The sequence below is a fragment of the Cucurbita maxima genome, unplaced genomic scaffold (assembly GCF_002738345.1).
Source record: "Cucurbita maxima cultivar Rimu unplaced genomic scaffold, Cmax_1.0 Cma_Scf00027, whole genome shotgun sequence".
NCBI classification, from domain to species: Eukaryota; Viridiplantae; Streptophyta; class Magnoliopsida; order Cucurbitales; family Cucurbitaceae; genus Cucurbita; species Cucurbita maxima.
Window position 1 is genome coordinate 3,310,219 of NW_019272043.1, and position 19,179 is coordinate 3,329,397.

Below are 19,179 nucleotides of genomic sequence, written 5' to 3' on the forward strand. Positions count from 1 at the left end.
AAAAAAAAAAAAAAAAAAAAAAAAAAAAAAAAAAAAAAAAAAGGAGCTATTATTGCAACTAATATGGTTATATTATACTCACAGAAACATGCCCACGCCCACTTAGTGATGATTGCAAAAGACGTGTAAGCTTAGAATCTCGATACGGAACATGGGATGCTTTCCCCTCGCTCAGTTTTCCAATAACCTTCACATTGTAATCGCTGATTCATGTTATTTCTAAATTCTTATATATAATCAACATAATGAAAATTAGTACACTTAACTAGAACTTCAAAAAAATCAATTTACGCAAAGTTATAGAAAATGGAATTTTAATGTTAGAACATGAAATGATCAGCAAGCCAATATAATATTCGAAAAATTCAAACTAATGTACAACCAAGTGTTTGACTACAGTAGTCCAGAGGTAAATATGTGCTTTTGGTTGGTCCTTCCAACTAAAAATTAGAACAATTGTCAAACAAAATTAGTACCAGGTACAATGGTCTTGAACTCCAAAAAGATAAATTTACTCCATGCTAAAGAAGATGGAATCCTAATGTGAGAACTTGAAAAGATCAGCAAACCGATGTCATACATTTACGACAAATTCAGACTTGTGTACAACCAAGAATTTGACTATACTAGTCGTGAGGTAAATATGTGCTTTTGGTTGTTCTTGCCAACTAAAAAGATAAAAGACACAAATCCATGCGTTGAAAATTAACTAAGAGGAGGCCATACAATCCAAATATTATGTCATCACGATGAGAATAAATATAGGGCACCTACAGTTCCAAGAGTTAAAAGACTTTTATTTATGTAAGACCCTTCCTTTCTCCGTAACCCAGTTGTTTCAGTCTTTGAGCTTTCAGATCCAGCTAAATCGATCAAATTCTAATGACAATGAAGAAGGAAAGAGAGAAATTAGCCACAAAAAAAGGTCACCAGCATGACTAGATTTATATAAAAGGATATTTCAATCTCACAAGCTGAGAAAAGATCACTCCATCATACTCATCACCATGAGCACTACTTTCGATCATCTGAAAACAAACAAACAAAAAAAGAGATTAGAGTGGGGTGGCAACAACCAATACATAAAACATTATTGAATTTTGTAATGAATTTCTCTAAAGCTTGTTTATATACGACAGTGCCTAATGAATCCAACGAAGCAGTAGGGTCAAGACCAAACCAGAGTAAACCTCGACATAATAACAAGCAATAAAACTAAATAGCACTTCATAAAGCAGAAAACTAAATCCAGACTCATAAAGTTAAGCTAACGCTCATGTTACACATGCTTAGGCAATATCATTTTACAGACCATTCAACTATCTAGAACAGAAATATTACCAGTGTAAATATGGTGTGACTTCGGCTACTGAACAGATTGAAATTATTTGATCCAACATGACGATGTTCTGCCATATCAAATCAATAATTGTAATCATATAAATCAAAATGTAGTGTCAATCATGCAAAAGTGGTAAAAAGAAATTAATGAAAAGTGAGAAATGAGGAATTGGGTACATGAAGTACCTTCTCCGGCAGCAATGAATGAAAGTGCATGCCCTGGAGACAAAACAACTTCTTCCTTTATGCCCTCAACATAAGTGCCCTGCAACGAAATCAGTGCATTTATTCATGTGTTTGTAACAGTGGAAAATAGAAAAATCCATCCATAAGGCCAGGAAATTTCAACAGAAAGCTTCTAGGGACAAACCTGTGCATCTTCTCTAACTCGCAAATTTTGACCTGTTGGATCTAACAAGTCATTTATGACCTGGTTCAGAAGAATAAATTCCACAAAGATCAAATAGGATAAAAACATAATAGTACTAAGAAATTCCATCCTTAAAGCACCACTCAGATGACGGTATACAGTTACAAAAGGTTATCACAAAACTCCAATATAGAAGGATGTACCAATAACTCCATAAAAAATTGAAACTGATAAACTACCAAAATGGATTTTAGTGCAAATGATGATTACCTCATTGTAGATTTCAATATATGACACACGAAGCAAGAACTCCCTCCCTGGAGTCTGAATATTAGGAAAATTTTAATCAGCCAAACCCATCAATTATGAAATGAAATCATTAAAATTTTGAAAATAAAGTAGAGCATGTTACATCAAGCATGAAAAATCAGCACAGAAATCAAGAATATATGGTGATAAAAAAAAAAATCACATTGCCATAGTTGTTGGACAGATTTATGAATGAAAGAAACCAAAGGATCTTCAAATAAAGATAAGGATCTCTCCTTCGGCAGATTTTTTGGTTGCTATGGTTTCTTGAGTTATATCTTGGTGTAAATGTTCGCCTATATCTCAACACTATAGCTTATTATGAAAAATTGTTTCTTGTTATAAAACAAATAAAAAGATAAAGAAAAATGATAAAAGACACAACGCAGTTTATAAGGGAGAATATTTCACACTAATATCAGGAACCAAATCAGATCTTTGTGACAAAAAACAAGATTTCCATAGGACAGCAGGTAAATACAAACGTGTTATACAGTAAATAGCTGCTGAAGCACAATTCACAATTCACATTAATATCAGGTAAATGCAAACGTGTCATCCAAGAAGCATGGAAAATCCAAAAGTTACATAAAAATTCCATGTCAAACGAAAAAAAAAGTATAGTAATCAAAAGTGATAGTAACAAATTTAACAGTGCCATATCCTGAAAAATCCTTACATCTTGGATAATGCTGAACACGTCCCTTATAGCCAATGGTATAATACCTGGAGAACTTTGATCTCCCTATACAAACGAAAATAGAAGCAAAGAAAAAATGAAAAAACGATCACCAACTATCCAGCACAGGAAATATTGCCAAAATGAAAGCTACCATGAAGAGCTTCGAACTAATGTGATTATTGTTAGTTAAAGCTCTTATTGAACTAATGGGATTTACACTGACCATTGGTCAAAATAGGCAAAAGAGTATTTTACCCCAAAATTTATTCAAACATCATCAGGTACTAATATAGGTTTTGGGAAGGGGAAAAATCAAATAAATTATTTCATTGAAAATAAAAAGATGAAAACAAAGTTTGTAGATAATGGGTGAATGATAGAAATAGAAATGGAAGAGCAGCAATACTAAGGCCCAAACATTCAAATAAATATGTAGACGTAGGTCTCTGGATGCGATTCCATGGCAAAAGGATCTGTATACATCCGTATTCTCAACAAAATTACACCCATGATTGACGAAGAATAGAATTATCCCAGGCCATCTACAATTTTAACTAATTTAAGGCTAAGTTATTGTTGACCAATTTTGTTATTAAAGAATAAAAGCAACAAAAAAAGTAGGAAATAAATCGGTAATCAAGAGGCCTCAACAAGGAAATGACAAACTACAGAGAACTAAAACACAATATCACCCATTAGCAGTGCTCGTATAATTCATTCAGCACAGAGCGGCCGGTAATTGGCAATCTTCACTTTGTTAGACTGAGCCAATCAACTATACCTCTAACTTATTGTCAATGGCTCAATCAAATAATATAGTTTCAGGAATGAAGGGACAAATCAAAGACTTTAACTCGTAATTTTAAATTTCTTAACAAATTTCATTTAAAAAAAAAAAAAACAGAAATAGAATTGTTAGATGATCGAACTTACATGCATAGTGTGTGTCTTCCCACTGCTTGTGACACCGTAAGCAAATACAGTTCCTGCATTATCGCAAACTTGGTAATAATATTATGAATGAAATCGGAAACCTAGTGTATACAAAAATAAATAAAGAAATAAATAAAATAAACGACGTTCAATGTCCGAGTCCTGCAGCAATAAAAATTGGATGGCATAATGCTCTAGAATAACCAATGCACGTTTCCAGTAAATTCTAACTGTTCTTGTTGCACTCAAACTGAATGATTGATTTAGTAATTTGTGATCTTGAAGAGAATAAGTCACCGACCATTGACACCTTCCATCGCAGCTTTGATGACAGGCTGGGCCGCTACTTCATACACCTCTGGAGTAGAAGTCTGGGATCCAAAAACCCTGTCTACAACAAGAAAACACCAAGGAGATCAACTTCAAGGAGGAGAAAAAAGCACAAGAACATCTGCATTTTTTTTACTGACAGTTAAGAACTAACGATCATTGTAATTTCAAATTAAGAAGTTCGAGAGAGAATACCGAACGCATATGCAGTTGCTGGATTATACTCATTCCGCACCAATTTATCCCCATCCGCGTACCAAGCAATCTCGTCCCCTCTCTGAAACTCCCTCTCGCTACAAACACAATTTTCAAAGTCAAACGAATCCACCTCATTGCTAACAACCAAACCACCCGATTCCCCCACCAATAAAGCCTATAGATCTGATCTCCTACACTGAGATCTAACATTACCTCAACGGCCGAAACCGAATGGTCACCGAAATGCTCTCTCCACACCGCGATGCATCCACCGGCTCGCTAATCAGCTCCTCAGACGCGAAACCGACAGGCGTACAAGTACTTGAACCATGCGGACTATTGTACATTGAATCAGAACGGCCTCGATTGGGAGTCATGGATCGAGAACCAAGTCCTCCGCCGGAATTGAAGTAGGACGACGCCGAATTCGAACAAGAGCGAGGAATCAGCTTACCATTGGTAAACGAAGAGGACGAAGAAGTTGAAGAATACGGACTGGAAGACTTCCGGTACGAAAACGGTGAGCTACTCCGTGCTCGGGACGACGAGGCCATGAAGTAGTTCCAGCGAGCAACAAGTACAACAACCGGAATAGAATAGAGAGAAGAAGAACAACAGCAACAACAACAACAACAGCAACAACAACAACAACAAGCACTCACCTGAATCCGTGAAGGAAAACGAAAGAAATGGAAGCTTTCTCCCTCCTCTGGTTTCTCATGTGAAAGAAATTTTTAGAGAGAGAAAGAGAGAGAGAGGTCCCAATAACCGGAGGGCGAGAGAGCGACGGTAGTGTCTGTTTGTAGACTCGGAAACTTCAAATTTTGTTTTAATTATTTTAATATATATATTTTTTATTTTAATTATGTTTGCCGTTTTCCGGGGCGGATTACAAAATTTTTAAGTTTTACCAAACGTGTGATGACGTGGAGAAAACGGATGACGTGGCAACGTCTTAACGATGGAAGTTTTTTTGAATTTGAATGACACGTCCCCCCGCGTTAATAAATGTGTTTTTGAAAGTTAAACCGTCCACTGAGCGGGAAGAAAAGAATGACAGCGGCCGTCAATTATAACCATTTATCTAAGAAAAGACAAATTAATTATTTTATTTATTACCATTTTCCCTTTTATTTTATTTTCAATACTCGCCACCCTTTTAATGGAAATACAATGGTTATTTGAAAAATGAGTAAAAATAAACCATATGTAACGGCTCAGATCCACTCCTAGTAAATTTGATGTGGGACCTTGTTTACGTTGACGCATAATCTGATGTCTGATTCTAATATTATTTGTAACGGCTCAGATCCACTCCTAGTAAATATTGTCCTCTTTAAGCTTTCTCTTTTAAACTTCCCCTCAAGGCTTAAAAACCTTTAGTTTCCACACCCTTATTTCTTTCTCCTCCCCCACTAACGTGGAACTCTCACGGTATTAATTTGTAAATATTTTAATAATTCAAAAACATTTAATATGATAATTTTGTTATATACATTAAACTATTTATATTAAAATATTTAAATTGTGAATTTGATATCTAATCATATTGAAAAATAAATATATTTATATTTTTTATATAATTTAATTATTAGTACAAGCCTATAAGCTAGAAAAGGCACGTTGGATAGACATACAATAATTTCAAATAATTGGTTTTTTTATTTGTTGGGGTAAAAAATACTCTTTAATTATACTTTTTTTTAATATAAATTTAATTTAGTCACAAAATTTTAAAATACTATATTTATATCCTAATTTAAAATTTTATTTCAATTTGGTACTTAATGTTTATTTTAAGATTTAGTATCGAATTTTCATTAATTAAATTAATTGTAATTTTTTTATTTAATTATAATAGTGGTGAAAAAATAATAATGGTTAACAACAACTAAAAATTCAAGACTTAACAAGATTATGTCACGTGGCAGTTTGCAATTGTGGAAATTTTTATTTTGTCGTTTTTTAATAATTTTATTAAAATGGAAAAATAAAAAAACAATATTCACTTTGCCATTGTATATAGTAAATATTCAAATAATACAAACATATAAAGTTTTAAAATCTTTTTAGTTTCTTTCGACTTTATGTAATTTTTTTTTTTTCCTTAAAAGACTTTCTAAAAATTGTAATTATTATGAGCTAACTTTTATTTAGCTCAACCAATATAATATATAGTTTTAATAATAACTGTTGGGCTAATAAAATAATAACCATGACCGAAATAATTTAAAAAATTAAAACATAAAAAAGGACTTAATGAAATTTACTTTTGTACCCCTACTTTAAATGCTGAAAATCATTTTAATTAAATAGAGGGCAAGAATGGTATTTCGTTATTAATTTAAGCTTAAAAAGAGTAGGTATTATGAACCACAGCATTTTTTAAGACGAAAATGGTGTCGATGTTTCTGTATCTCTTATGGAAAAGTTGCGTAAAATGAGATGTCACAAAGGGGTATTTTGGTCTTTAACGAAATGGCGGTGGGAAATTCCACATTGGCCACTCGTTTTGGCGTGGGAAAGAACAATAGCCAAACGGTCAAGCAATTCTCTACCCTCTCAACAATATCTCCATTTTTTTAATATCCAAAAATAATTTTAATTTTTTTAAAAACTTGAGAATATTTTATATTTTTTGTTTTTTTAAAATAATAAATAAATATTTAAAAATTCCATAGAACAAAATTATTATTAAAAAAATTAATGTTTAAAAAAGAATTAAATGAACTTATTAAGAGTTTGTACAATAAATTGAAGCAATCCTAAAGCTAATGTATTTTACTTATTGTGAAATAAATATTTATTTATTTATTCCATTTAAATCATTACTAATTAAGAAAACATAATCATTCAATATATTCCAAAATTATAATATTATTAAATAGAATTAGATATTAATATAACCTTTAAAAAAATGTCTATTTTAATTTTAAAGGTGTAAGTTTGAATTTTCAGTCTCCAATGTTTTAATTATTTAAAATTTATCATAATTAAATTTGTTCGTTTAATAATGAAAATTAATAAAAGAAAACAAATATTCGCCCACAAAAATAATATGGTAGAAATATATTTAAAAATAAGGAACGATATATATATATTTTTTTTTAATATAATAAGTGCTAAATAAAATCACACGACCTTGAGACTAAAATATATATTTAGTTTATTATTATTATTATTATTATTTCACGAACTTTACCTAAAAGAAAGGTTGGTTGATGAATTTTAAAAAAAAATACTACTTGCACAAAATAAATACTTAAATTTAAAATATCTAAAATATATTTTTTTCAATTTTGTGTTTAATAAAATTTTAAATGTACGATTTATTATTAGAGGGGTTCGTTAATTGAATTGGGTCAATTGAAATATTTTATTTGGACGGTAATTTTTCAACATAAATAATATTTATTAAATAATAAAATTGTGTTTCTTTTTTTATTTTAGTTTGTAAAATATTTATTTATTTATTTTTAAATATTTAATTAAAATTATCATTTTCACCTTTCATTAAAATAAATAATTATAAAAATAAAATAAATATAGATATCTGATCTAACGAAACTTTACCTAAATAGTTTTTAAAAGTGTTTTCAAGCACGTAAGTCTATAGAGTATTTTAAGATGAATGTGACATTTTATGAGAATTAAAAGAAGTATTTTCGCATTTAATGTTTATGATATGTATACAATGACGATCTTAAATTAAGTAGAGAAATTCAGATAGTTACACTAATCATACGGATTGAGTTGAGCGGATCGAGTTTTTTAATTTTTCAAACACGTTGTACAAGGATGTTTGAAAGTTTATGGAAAATTGGACCGGTAGCATTTATTTTCACATTTAAATTATTATTTTATTTCCCATTTTCCAGAATGGATAAGTCAAAATAAATGGGGGGTAGATTGCAATAAATGCAAGTTTTAACCTAATGTGATGGTTGTCAATTATAAACGAGACATTAATAATTGAAACCCTAATTTTGTAAATCCTGTCACGCCAACTTAAGACACCCACGAGATTTAGTTTGCGGATCTTATGACAAATTATTATTATTCCATCAATCATTGCATTTTTTCTTAATTCCCAATACTAAACACTTTGGTCTTGTTTGATAAACCATAGTATTTTTCTTTATTATTTATTTTCTAAGCTTTTATTTTGCTAAACTACATATAAAAAAAAAAAAAATGTCTAAAATTTCGATATAATATTGGACGACCATACCACATGGATAGAGGTGTTAAAAAATCTGATGATTCGAAAAATCCAATCAATCCTATATAACTTATGCAATTTGGGTTAAGTTGTGAACTCATACGAATCGAGTTGAGTTCAAATAAATGAAAATTTCATACATTGGGTTAGTTCATGAGTTATCGTAAAACTAGAGTGGGTTGAATCGAACTAACCCAAATTTATTGTTAATTTTTAAATATACATTATTTTATATATATATTATTTTGTTACACCACTCCTTAAAATAAAATATCTGTTAGCGTACCAAATACAACAATATCGGTTAGCGTTGTGCCAGTAAGGAAATTGGCCCCAAAGAGAGTGGATTTGGTGGGGGTTCCACATCGATTGGAGAAAGGAACGAGTGTCACACTGGACCCTGAAGGAGATGGATTGTGAGAACCTAAATTGGTTGGGAGGAGAACGAAACTCATTTATAAAGGTGTGAAAACTTTTTACTAGCAGAAGTGTTTTAAAACCTTGACAGGGGAAAAATCCAAAAAAAGACAATATCTGCTAGCTGTATATGAAAATTTAAAATAACAACCTCGTAAAAATAAGTACATATTAATGACGGTAGATATATATTAATGACAATATATGCCAAGGCTAAATTATTAAAGGGATTCTTTATCTCAAAAAAAAAAAAAGAAAAAAAAATCTAACAGTATTCAATGGTCAAACTATTTATGAGCATTTAAAAATTATTATTTTGTGTAGGTCAGTGTAATTAAAGCAAAGGATCATTGGGGAATAAAGGAATTTCAACAACATAATAATTTTTAGTTTAATTAGTATTTCCTCAAATCCTTGTTTAAAATTATTTAATATTTTATTTAATAAAATACAACCTATCGATCTAATTTAATTAGTTTAAAAAACACAATTTTCTCGTAAAATATTTTTAAATAATTAAAATCACTTTTGTCACGTTTGAAATTCGAGAGAATTTAAGAATTCTCAGAACCTACCTATACCTAAACAAAAAGACTCGGTGAAGGCTTAATATTCTATGGAATTAGCTTTAGGTCTTTCCTGAATAACTTCGGTGGAGGGCGAAGAACCTCGTTTCAAGGGTCCGAGCCATCAACGAGGTACTGAATAACTATAATCTAAGATTGTATCAAAAAAAAAATTCAATAATAGATTTAATTTGTGAGCTTTTAAATTTATTTTTGTATTTTAAACTATTAAATAGATTCATGAATTATATTTAACTGATTTTATTAAATTGAAGTAAATGAATTAACTAATTAGATATAAAAAATAAAATAAAATAAAAAAATTCAGAAAATTATTATACAATTTTTAGTAAGACAAAATGAGAAATAATTTATGGGCAGAGAATCTGTCGCCGTTCTTAATCCGTATATAAACAGAGAGCCCAATTCTGAAGAGAAACAGAACGAACTTCCCCGAATTATGCTTCCTTCCAATCTTCTCCTCCGGCTGTAAATTTGTTCTTGCTTCCATCAATCCCGTGCTCGTGCTCTGAACATGGTTCTATCTCTCTCTCTGTCTCTACTGGATGATATTGCTTTTTTAGTATTGTTTTCAATTATTGGAAACTTTATCTGAGCGAAGTTTCTGATCAATTGTCGTTAGTTCTCGTCAAGAATGTAGGTTGATTTTATGTTAATCGAAAGTGAATTTTGAAGGTTAGTGGATGATCTTTAGGCGTTAGGCATTTGGATTTCGAGAAAACGAATTTGAAGAAAACGAAGACGGACAACAATGAGTGTTGAAACCGAAGTGGTGCCTTGGGATGGATTTTGGTACCTCTAGGGCATGATTTGCTCTGATTGACATTGAAGGGACGTCTGTGCGGAAGGAAAGAGGGAGTGACTACTCTATAAGGTACATTACAGAAGCTATTAATCATGTGATCATTTGAAGTCATGTTCGTACTTGTAGTGTAATTAGGGGAATCTTGTTTTCAATTAGCTGATGGATGAGATAAACCCAGCCTATATAAAGGTATCTATAATGGAGGTTCGCGTAAATTGGTTGATGTGTTTTTTAGAGTTCGATCAACGATTGACTATCACGAGATAACTGTTTGGAATCTTGAAAAGTGAAATTGCTTCGAAAGAGGACATGATTGATGAAAGATGACTCGTACCTCGTTTGTCTTTGATTACGGAGTTGAATGGCTTCACTGTCGCACTGCTTAGATCAAAATTAAGTCAAGTACTTCAATCTCAATGATATGTAAGAAAAAATTTCAAAATTATAGGTTCAGATCTCCTTAATGCCACTTTTCTAGTAGCTTAATTTCAAGTTTTTGAGCTACTAACTTCCCTTATTATTGTGAGGTTAGAGAGTTTGTTCCGAACTTGGTGAATATGGAGAGTAATTAAGAAAGAAGCCCTTTCTGGAATTGCAAGGAAAATTTTGTTGTGACAATGCTTGAACAGGTTGACGCTGTTGGTTTGTAGCAACTGTGTACGAAGTGATCATGCAGTGTAGATTCATTCATAGCAACATGAACACAGTACATGGGCATGGCTGTCTAGGAAAAACGATGAAACAATGGATTGGGGAAGATCGTGGAAAACAACATTTTTTTCACTGCTTGAAGATGTTCAAAATCATTGTCAGTCATTTTGGTGGCATCCATTTCAATGCAACTACCATAATTGTTGGCAAGTCTTCATGCTTAATAAATTTCTGCCCTTCATTAGACTTGGTGTTCCTTCCATCTAAAGTCTAGCAACATAACATACACTTGCGAAGCAATACAGACAACCATTGTCAAATTTTGAAGATTGTTGGGAGAGGAGTCCCCACATCGATTAATTAAGGGGTTGATCGTGAATTTATAAATAAGGAATATTATCTCCATTAGTATGAGGCCTTTTGGGGAAACCAAAAGCAAAACTATGAGAGGTAGTGCTCAAAGTAGACACTATCATACAATTGTAGAGAATCGTAGTTTCTAACATAGTATCAGAGCCATGCTCTTAACTTAGTCATGTTAATAGAATACTCAAATGGCAAACAAAAAAGCTGTGAGCCTCAAATGTATAGTCAAAAGTGACTCAAGTGAGGCTTCAGAGAAGGAGTCTGAATCCTGATTAAGGGGAAGTTGTTTGAGGGCTCCATAGGCCTCAAGGGAGGCTCTATGGTGTACTTTGTTCGAGGGGAGGATTATTGGGAGGGGAGTTCTACATCGGTTGATTAAAGGATTGAGCATGGATTTATAAGTAAGGATACTGTCTCTATTGATATGAGACTTTTTTTAGGAATCAAAAGCAAAGTCATGAGAGCTAATGCTCAAAGTGAATAATATCATACAATTGTGGAGGATTCTAATCGGTAACATCAAAGGCCTTCTTGTACAACTAGAGCTGTCGTGAGGTCTATTGCTCCAGGGAACCATTCAGTCTGCTCTGCTTCATCTACTTTATGCAAGCTGGTTTCATTGTAGAACAGTGCTGATTCGAACAAAGAATCTGCCACATTATTACATCAAGCTGATGGGTTGTTGTGGTTTCTACATGGAAAGCCTGGGGTTTCCGATTATAATAATGCTGTGAAGGTGCTCTTCACAATTTCTTATGCATTTGGGTGTATCTTATGTTTTCTTGATCATTTTAGAATAATACCCAATAGCTAATTGAGCTTATATCTCTGCATCGCAGGTTGGCTATGATCCTGAAATTGATTCTTAGTCTTACCCTCCCTGGCTTCTTGCTCAACCACATTCTCAATCACAATTTGGTAATGTTTCCTATTTTGGCCTTTCAATTATCTTGAACCTTTGTTCAAGATGCTATTTTAAACTTCAACTTAAAATTTAAGTTATATCCATTGTTATTAAACATAAATTGTGGACCTACCCTAAGTTCACGAGTGACATTAAAATTTGACATCCAATTCAACTTTGGACATTTCATTTCCATTTTTCATTAAAGAGAGGGTGATCAATCTCATTCTCGTCTCATTACGTGGGACTCACACTATTTATTTTATTGTTCTCTTTCAATTTTATTTCTCTAATTTCGTCTCGATGATCAATCTCATTTTTATTACTTATTACGTGAGACTCGGACATTTTTATTTATTTATTTTACTTTATATCAATGGTCATTTCCTCTCCTTTGCCCTTGTTCAATTTTGTTTCTCTAAACATCTTCCCTTGTGTTTTTTTTTTTCTCACATCATCGTCTTTCAATTTTTTGTTAGATCTCATTCCTAATCAGTCATTTGTTTAGTTCATTAACTTTCAATTTTATCACTTCAATTTTTAGACTCTTATTTTTGAATGATAAATCTCATTCTCATTATTTATTTTGTGAGAAATTATAGCGATGAAAAATTGCAACGTTCACATATGAGATGCATCTACCCATAAATAAAAACATACAAAATCATACTGAATTTTCATGGAGTTGATTCTGAGTCCTAAAATTTGGCTTCCAAAAGAAAAACCCCAATAGGGATAGATTCATCAGCCATTAATTGACTGCAAAACGAACAGTTCACGAAATACTGAAACGATGATAAATAATAAGACTACAGAGATTTGGCGCTCAAGTTCTTATAACAAGTGGGACAGAAAATTGAAAATTATTGCTTATTATTAGCTCGCGTTTCTTCACATTCCTTTCCCTCTCAATTTCTCTCAAAATAAATAAAATATATTGCAATATCAACTTATTAAATTAATTTTGTAACACCAAATAATAACAATAATAATAATCTCAATAAAAAATAAATATAAATGAAACTATTTTCTTTTAAAAGTACTTATATTAAGATAGATGAATGAAATTTGTAACACTAAAAGTATTTTCAACTATATAAATTTAATATGATTTTTTTTTCTTTCAAAATAATTTGCAAACCAAATGAATAATAAATCAAATCATGAATTACGACAGAAATTACTAACGAGCTCATAGCAGATATTACCCAAAGATAAAAGCTGCTCTGTTTTCTGTTACAGCTTCATCCAAGGAGAAGAACCTCCAAGAGTTGCTGGTGAAATCATAAGGCTAATTAATGCTGCCTGCAGGCTTCACGGCCTTTTGGTTTCGATCCACTCCGACCACGACATTGAAAAGGGCATTGAATTATGCCTACTGTAAGGTCGCATGGACTGTAACCTATGCAGCCTTCTGCTTTACCAGTCTATAATGGCTTAAATCACTAGAGTAAAGCACTCCATCGGGCGAGAGGACACGCCGAAGAGCGCTAAGAAACCGAGCCTAACAGAAAGGAAATTGTAGAAGGTGAGAAGAGCAGCTATTTGCAGCTAAAGAACGCAAGAGATGTCTTGTTCTTACCCATTGAAATCCAACGAGGGCGTACCAACAACCCACCAAACCATAACCCCTGCTGCTTATAACCTGAGAGTAGCAGTAAAGTTGATGCACAAAGAGAAGAAGAAATAAAAGAACTGTCAAGAATGAGATTTAAGGTTGGGAGACAGAAAATTACCAGCAATAAAAGGGCACCGAGAGAAAGGCATCCACACATTGACAAACTAATAAATTTTAGGTCTCGTCCAGCCTGCAAAGCATTAACGTCAAGAATTCAGGAAAGTTCGAAGATTTCAGTACAAACGGAATAAGGCATTCTTCAATTTCTCCCCCTTTTGATCATTTCTCACCGGTATGTATAAACTATGATGAATGGTTGGGAGGGGAGTCTCACATTGGCTAATTAAGGAAAAGATCATGAATTTATAAGGAATATCATCTCCATGGATACAAGGCCTTTTGTAGAGGGTCGTGGTAAATATCATACTATAAGAAAAGTCACGATAGTTTATGTTCAGAGTGGACAATATCATACTATTGTAGAGGGTCGTGGTCCCTAACATGGTATCAGAGGTATGCCCTTAACTTAGCAATGTCAATAGAATCCAAGGGTCGAACAAGAAGTTGAGCCTCAAAGGTTTAGTCAAAAGTGACTCAAATGCCGAACAAATGGTGTCTTTTGTTTGAGGGCTCCAGAGAAGGAATCGAGTTTTGATTAATTGGAGATTGTTCGAGGACTCCATAGGTTTCAGGGAAGGCTCTATGGTGTATTTTGTTCGAGGGGAGGATTGCTGAGAATTGTTGGGAGAGGAGTCTTACGTTGGCTAGTTAAGGGGAAGATCATGTGTTTATAAGTAAGGAATACTATTTCCATTGGTACGAGACTTTTTGGGTAAACCAAAAGCAATGTCATGAGAGTTTATGCTTAAAGTAGACAATATCATACTATTATGGAGTTCGTGGTTCATGACATAATGATTTATATTTGTTTATAATCTTTCTTTATGTGATAAAAGAATGATGTAAACGTACAATTCAGCCACAAAAACTTCAGTAGAATCTTTAAGGAAAGCAAACATACCAATAATGTCCCTTCTAAGCAAAGAGTTGGGGGCGTTATGACTAGCGCCAAGAAATATGGAATCAACACTCTGTGCATCTGCATGTACAGATGATTGAGAGAATTTATATACAAATAACTATCCTTGCAACTAAATATGGAATCAACACTTCATGCGTCTACACAATATAACACATTAGTATTATTGATATCAAGAAACAACCTCCTGAATGATCTTTTCTTCAGGCGTGAAGAGATTCGGGAAAAAACGAGGAACCGATGTTCCGATAATCCCCAATACTAAACCAAATATAGCTCCTATGATCAAGAGTGATTTGAGCAGCATTCGAGCCTACATAACATTAAAGGGTTTCCACAATAAATTCAATGACTGTCCATAAAGAATGGGTTCTACAATCATAAGCTACCCATCATTGGGCTTTCCCACTCGGGCTTTCCCTCACAGGCTTCCCCTCAAGGTTTTTAAAACGCGTCTACTAGGGAGACGTTTCCACACCCTTATAAAAAACGCGTCACTAGAAACGAAAGTTCTTACCTTATCCAAATTACGATTCACTCCATTGATCAATCCAGGCATAAATGACTGAGCAGTTTGAGAAAGAGGTTCACCCCATACGGTACACATACAAAACGTTTGAACCATGACCTAAGGTGAATGGCAAACCATCAATTTGACATGACCATTGCCTTTCAATGGAAAAGAAAGAGACATTGCATATGAGATAAAAATGAAGAGAATTAAGAACCTGATGAGCAGCCATGGTGTGTGTGCCCATAGATGTAGCATAATAGATGAGGAGAGAATAAAAGACCACCTAAAAGGTCACAGTCTTAGAGTCATTATTCAAATGAAAACAGATGATGTAAAAGGGTTTTATAAAATAGAACCTTTGACATCATGGTTAGAAATATGGGAGCAGCAATGCCAAGTATTGACAAAAATTCACCAGTTGAGGGAACAGATGGAGAATATGCACTGTATCCTTTCTTGTTCAGAGCTCCTACCATCATATAAGCCGCAATAACCTAAAAACCATAAAGGAGAAGAAGGAGATTGGTTTTGAGGTATGAACAAGTATAAGTGCATAGAAATTAGGTACATTGACATAGACAAAAAGAAGAATACCTGTGATGCCATAGTTGACCAAGCAGCACCAACAATACCATAGCCTAAAAACGTGCATAGGACCAGATGACCTATGCCATCTACAATACTTGCAACTGCCAAAGCCTTCAAAGGTCCCCATGAATCCTTCATGCCAAGACTAGAGCAAAAATGATAATGAAAGTTAATAAATTTGGAGAATTTTCAAGTAACTCGTGTAGTTATACTGGAAGTTGTTTGAAAGTTTGCGAAATATTTTGTCAATGTTGTGCACAATGGATTGCATTTGCCCTAATTGTTAGGAATCACGATTCTCCATAATGGTTTGATATTGTCCACTTTGAGCATAAGCTCTCATGGCTTTGTTTTTGGTTTCTCCAAAAGGCTTCATACCAATGGAGATGGAGATGTATTCCTTACTTATAAACCTATGATCAACCTTTTAATTAGCCGATGTGAGACTCCCCACCAACAATTCTCAACACCAGTTTGTTTAGTAGTCTTTAACTTATTTTCCTTTTACTCGTATGTAAACAAACACCTAATTGCAATTTGTGCTCAAGTTCACAAATGAAAATTATGAAGTAAAGAGCAATGGCAAGGGCCTCAAATCTAACACCTACATGGGACAAGTTGCGATAGTGATGAAGAAAATCAATAGGCAAACCAATGGCCTAAATGAGAAAGGATATCAGTTTTTTTTACCCTTTTTATTCAATTTCAACGCAAAGATGACAATGCAAGTTTTGGGGTTTCATATTCCAACAGAAATCATGGACATTGTAGCTATGATAGAAAAAGTTAATGAGATTGGCATGGGTCTAGTAATACGAACCTTGCACTCTGTGCAACCCATCCAGTGAGAACTGCAGGCCATGCCAAACCTCGAATCTACCAACGAAAAGAATTTTGATCAACTTAAAGTCATTGAAAAAACTATCATAATGGAAGCATTTGGACATTGACAGCCAAAATTGAAAGTAGAAATCATGAAAGCATGTCAACGTAAGAGTATGTTGTGGTCACATTCTAAATGAAAACTCTGTTTGCCACCAAGGTCAACTACTTCCCATTATTACACAAATAGGCTAGGAATTATAACTCAAGTCGAGGAATAATATAGATATAATTAAGATCATTCTTTCAACACTCCTCCTCAAGTTGCGGAATAGATATCATTCATTTCCAACTTGGACTGGATGGGTTTATGTGCAATATTGACAGCAGGACTTCAACATCAAGACACGACTTCAATGGTAGCTATGAACGCTCCTAATAAATTTGGTCAAGGTGGAAGATTGATAGTTATGAATACTCCAAATAAATTTTGTCAAGTTAAAAATCGGTAGCAATGAAGGCTATAAGGCTATGCCAATTAATCACGCCCAAAATAGAATGGCTCTCATACCATGTTGTAATGTTGCAAGTGTAAACTATCTTACTCACATTTCTTGTCACATGTGTCTTTTGTAATACAAAAAGACTAGATAACAACAAATTTTTCTTATTTAATAGGGGATTACACAAATATCTCATAACTAGAAATTAAGGTCATTCATTCTCTATTTGTTAGATAACCAAACATCATTTTATTTGTTCTTTCAAAAAGGTTAACTCTTCACATGTAACAAAATAAAAGCAAACATAAAGAGTCGGAACAAGCTAGAATTTCTATACTGAAAAAAGGGAAAGTAATGTTCAAAGAGCAAATAAACCTGAATATATCTGTTAGCGGCAGGTATGACGTCTGCATTCTTTGGCCCCGCAAAAGCTGAAAATTGACAATAACAACTTTTAACAGATGACAAAGTTCTAGCTCCTATGAAGCGAGAACCATAAAAGAACAGTCCATAAAATTATTATAGAATGCAATGAGTCCTTTATTCAGTTAAGCAATAATGTGGAATCCCAGTACCAGTTAGCGCTACTGATCCAAATAGTTTGGTAGCGACAAGCATCAAGAAACCAGATGTCAACCCAACAAACAGCAAGATAGATATATGATGCTGCACTTCGTTTTTATCCTGCAATAGCCCTTCTGGTCAAGAAATGCAGCACAGTGAATAGAAATCCTTCCATTATTAGTCGAACCTGTTTGGCAATGGCCGTGGCTACCATATTTGATGTTGCGATACTAAGAAACATGAACACGTAGCTCGTATAATCACATAGAACCGTAGCTGGGCCTGCCAGTCAAAAACTACAAACTAATCAAGTTCAGAAGATTTAAACTCACAGCCACCATGAGATAGTACTAGTCAAGAAACTGAAGTCCTCCAGTTTTCTCAATCCATTAGTAAAATTCAAGTTAAGGAAGCAAGAGTCGAAGAAATTAACGAGAATACCTAAAGCAGCAAGCTCAACGGCGCTCCCCTGGCCAATAACGGCAGTGTCAATGAGACTCATCAAAGGTCCACAAATCCACAAACCAATAGCAGGTCCAGTAAACGTTACGATCTCCTTCATCTGACTCAACAAACCTTGGTTCCCTAATGACTGCTCATTTGGTTGTAAATCATCGTCGACTTCGCTCTCAATCTCGAGGATACTGACTTCCCGCTCATGACCATCGTAAGGAACCGCAAATCGGCGGCGAATCCGCGACGGCACGACATTGACATATGAAGGGGATGAAAGTGAACGGAAGAGGACGGCGGAGTTGGAGAGAGGTCGGTGGGTGAATGGAAAGGAAGGGCGAGGTAGAGGTCTGAGAATTTGGTGGTTATGGATTTGAGCGGTGGCCGAAGAAGAACCATGGAAGGGTTTGAGAAGCATTTTTGGGAACTGGATACTGAATGGAAGAGAAGCTTGGCTGGAACAGTCATGAGGAAGACGAAGGAGTGGACTGCGCGGGACGGGGCCCGTAAACATCGCTGTCCTCTATTTTCATTTCTCATTTCCATTTTTTTAATTAATTTTTTCTAAACATTTTTTTAATATAGGTTAGAAAATATATTTATATTAAGTGGGAGTGGGAAATTGCTTCGGGGCGGGGACATGTGAATAGAATCCCGTCTCCGATCCCATTTATCTAATAATGAAAAAATGTTTCTCACTTTTCTCTTATTCCTCGTCTAAACGATAATCCCCTCCCCATTCGAGACTGATCCCTTCTCACTCTATCCTGCATTCCCCCGATAAATCTCCTCCCCATTTGAGACAGGTCCCTACGAGTAAAATTGACATCTCTAGATAAATGGTTAAAATTAAAGCACTACCAAAATTTTCATAATAAATAATAAATAATCTATATATATATATATATATAGTATGACCCAATAAAGTATGATATTCTCGTAATATAAAAAAATTTCTCATGT

General features: G+C 33.7%; 2 protein-coding genes and 1 long non-coding RNA gene across 9 annotated transcripts in view; 1 reads left to right on the forward strand and 2 right to left on the reverse strand.

The window, feature by feature from the left end:
- The window catches only part of LOC111499560 (kinesin-like protein KIN-7D, mitochondrial), a 10,859-nt gene extending 5,883 nt beyond the window's left edge, over positions 1-4,976 (reverse strand). For all 4 annotated transcript variants that reach the window (XR_002720959.1, XM_023151149.1, XM_023151147.1 and 1 more), the window contains exons 1-12: positions 4,377-4,976; positions 4,161-4,258; positions 3,937-4,026; positions 3,636-3,688; positions 2,700-2,765; positions 1,982-2,035; positions 1,712-1,771; positions 1,528-1,606; positions 1,342-1,409; positions 972-1,028; positions 775-879; positions 83-187 (exon numbers count right to left, since the gene is read on the reverse strand). Coding sequence is in view for 3 of the 4 variants with exons in the window: in XM_023151149.1 (XP_023006917.1) it covers positions 83-187; positions 775-879; positions 972-1,028; positions 1,342-1,409; positions 1,528-1,606; positions 1,712-1,771; positions 1,982-2,035; positions 2,700-2,765; positions 3,636-3,688; positions 3,937-4,026; positions 4,161-4,258; positions 4,377-4,717 (1,176 nt within the window). In the remaining variant the exon portion in view is untranslated. The remainder of the gene's footprint in view (positions 1-82; positions 188-774; positions 880-971; positions 1,029-1,341; positions 1,410-1,527; positions 1,607-1,711; positions 1,772-1,981; positions 2,036-2,699; positions 2,766-3,635; positions 3,689-3,936; positions 4,027-4,160; positions 4,259-4,376) is intronic.
- Positions 4,977-9,735: 4,759 nt separating this feature from the next.
- Positions 9,736-13,443, forward strand: LOC111499845. Of its 2 annotated transcripts, XR_002721015.1 has the most exons (3): positions 9,736-10,263; positions 12,051-12,129; positions 13,358-13,443. It is a non-coding gene; the product is annotated as an uncharacterized LOC111499845 (long non-coding RNA). The 2 variants fall into 2 exon arrangements; XR_002721014.1 differs by lacking the exon at positions 13,358-13,443 and having other exon boundaries at positions 9,738-10,263; positions 12,051-12,380.
- On the reverse strand, positions 13,133-18,732 carry LOC111499838 (protein DETOXIFICATION 46, chloroplastic-like). Of its 3 annotated transcripts, XM_023151534.1 has the most exons (14): positions 18,205-18,732; positions 17,951-18,045; positions 17,775-17,883; positions 17,575-17,630; positions 16,695-16,750; positions 15,881-16,019; positions 15,643-15,780; positions 15,501-15,569; positions 15,290-15,400; positions 14,957-15,085; positions 14,755-14,832; positions 13,852-13,923; positions 13,698-13,760; positions 13,133-13,619 (listed from the first exon to the last, which is right to left on the reverse strand). In XM_023151534.1, the coding sequence occupies exons 1-14, from the start codon at positions 18,728-18,730 to the stop codon at positions 13,518-13,520; spliced, it is 1,743 nt and encodes a 580-aa protein (XP_023007302.1). In that variant the 5' UTR covers positions 18,731-18,732; the 3' UTR covers positions 13,133-13,517. The 3 variants fall into 3 exon arrangements, with proteins under 3 accessions (XP_023007302.1, XP_023007301.1, XP_023007300.1); XM_023151533.1 differs by having other exon boundaries at positions 13,698-13,923; XM_023151532.1 differs by lacking the exon at positions 13,133-13,619 and having other exon boundaries at positions 13,626-13,923.
- Between the last annotated feature and the right edge of the window lie 447 nt (positions 18,733-19,179).

Bases quoted from the DNA above. Each gene is read 5' to 3' on its own strand.
- LOC111499838 (XM_023151532.1), bottom strand. From the start codon at position 18,730: ATGTTTACGGGCCCCGTCCCGCGCAGTCCACTCCTTCGTCTTCCTCAT. The intron at 14,833-14,956 runs GTTGTTTCTTGA...CTGTACATGCAG, and splicing joins AAGAAAAGATCATTCAGGAG to ATGCACAGAGTGTTGATTCC. The intron at 13,924-14,754 runs GTATGTTTGCTT...AATGCTTTGCAG, and splicing joins GCTTAGAAGGGACATTATTG to GCTGGACGAGACCTAAAATT.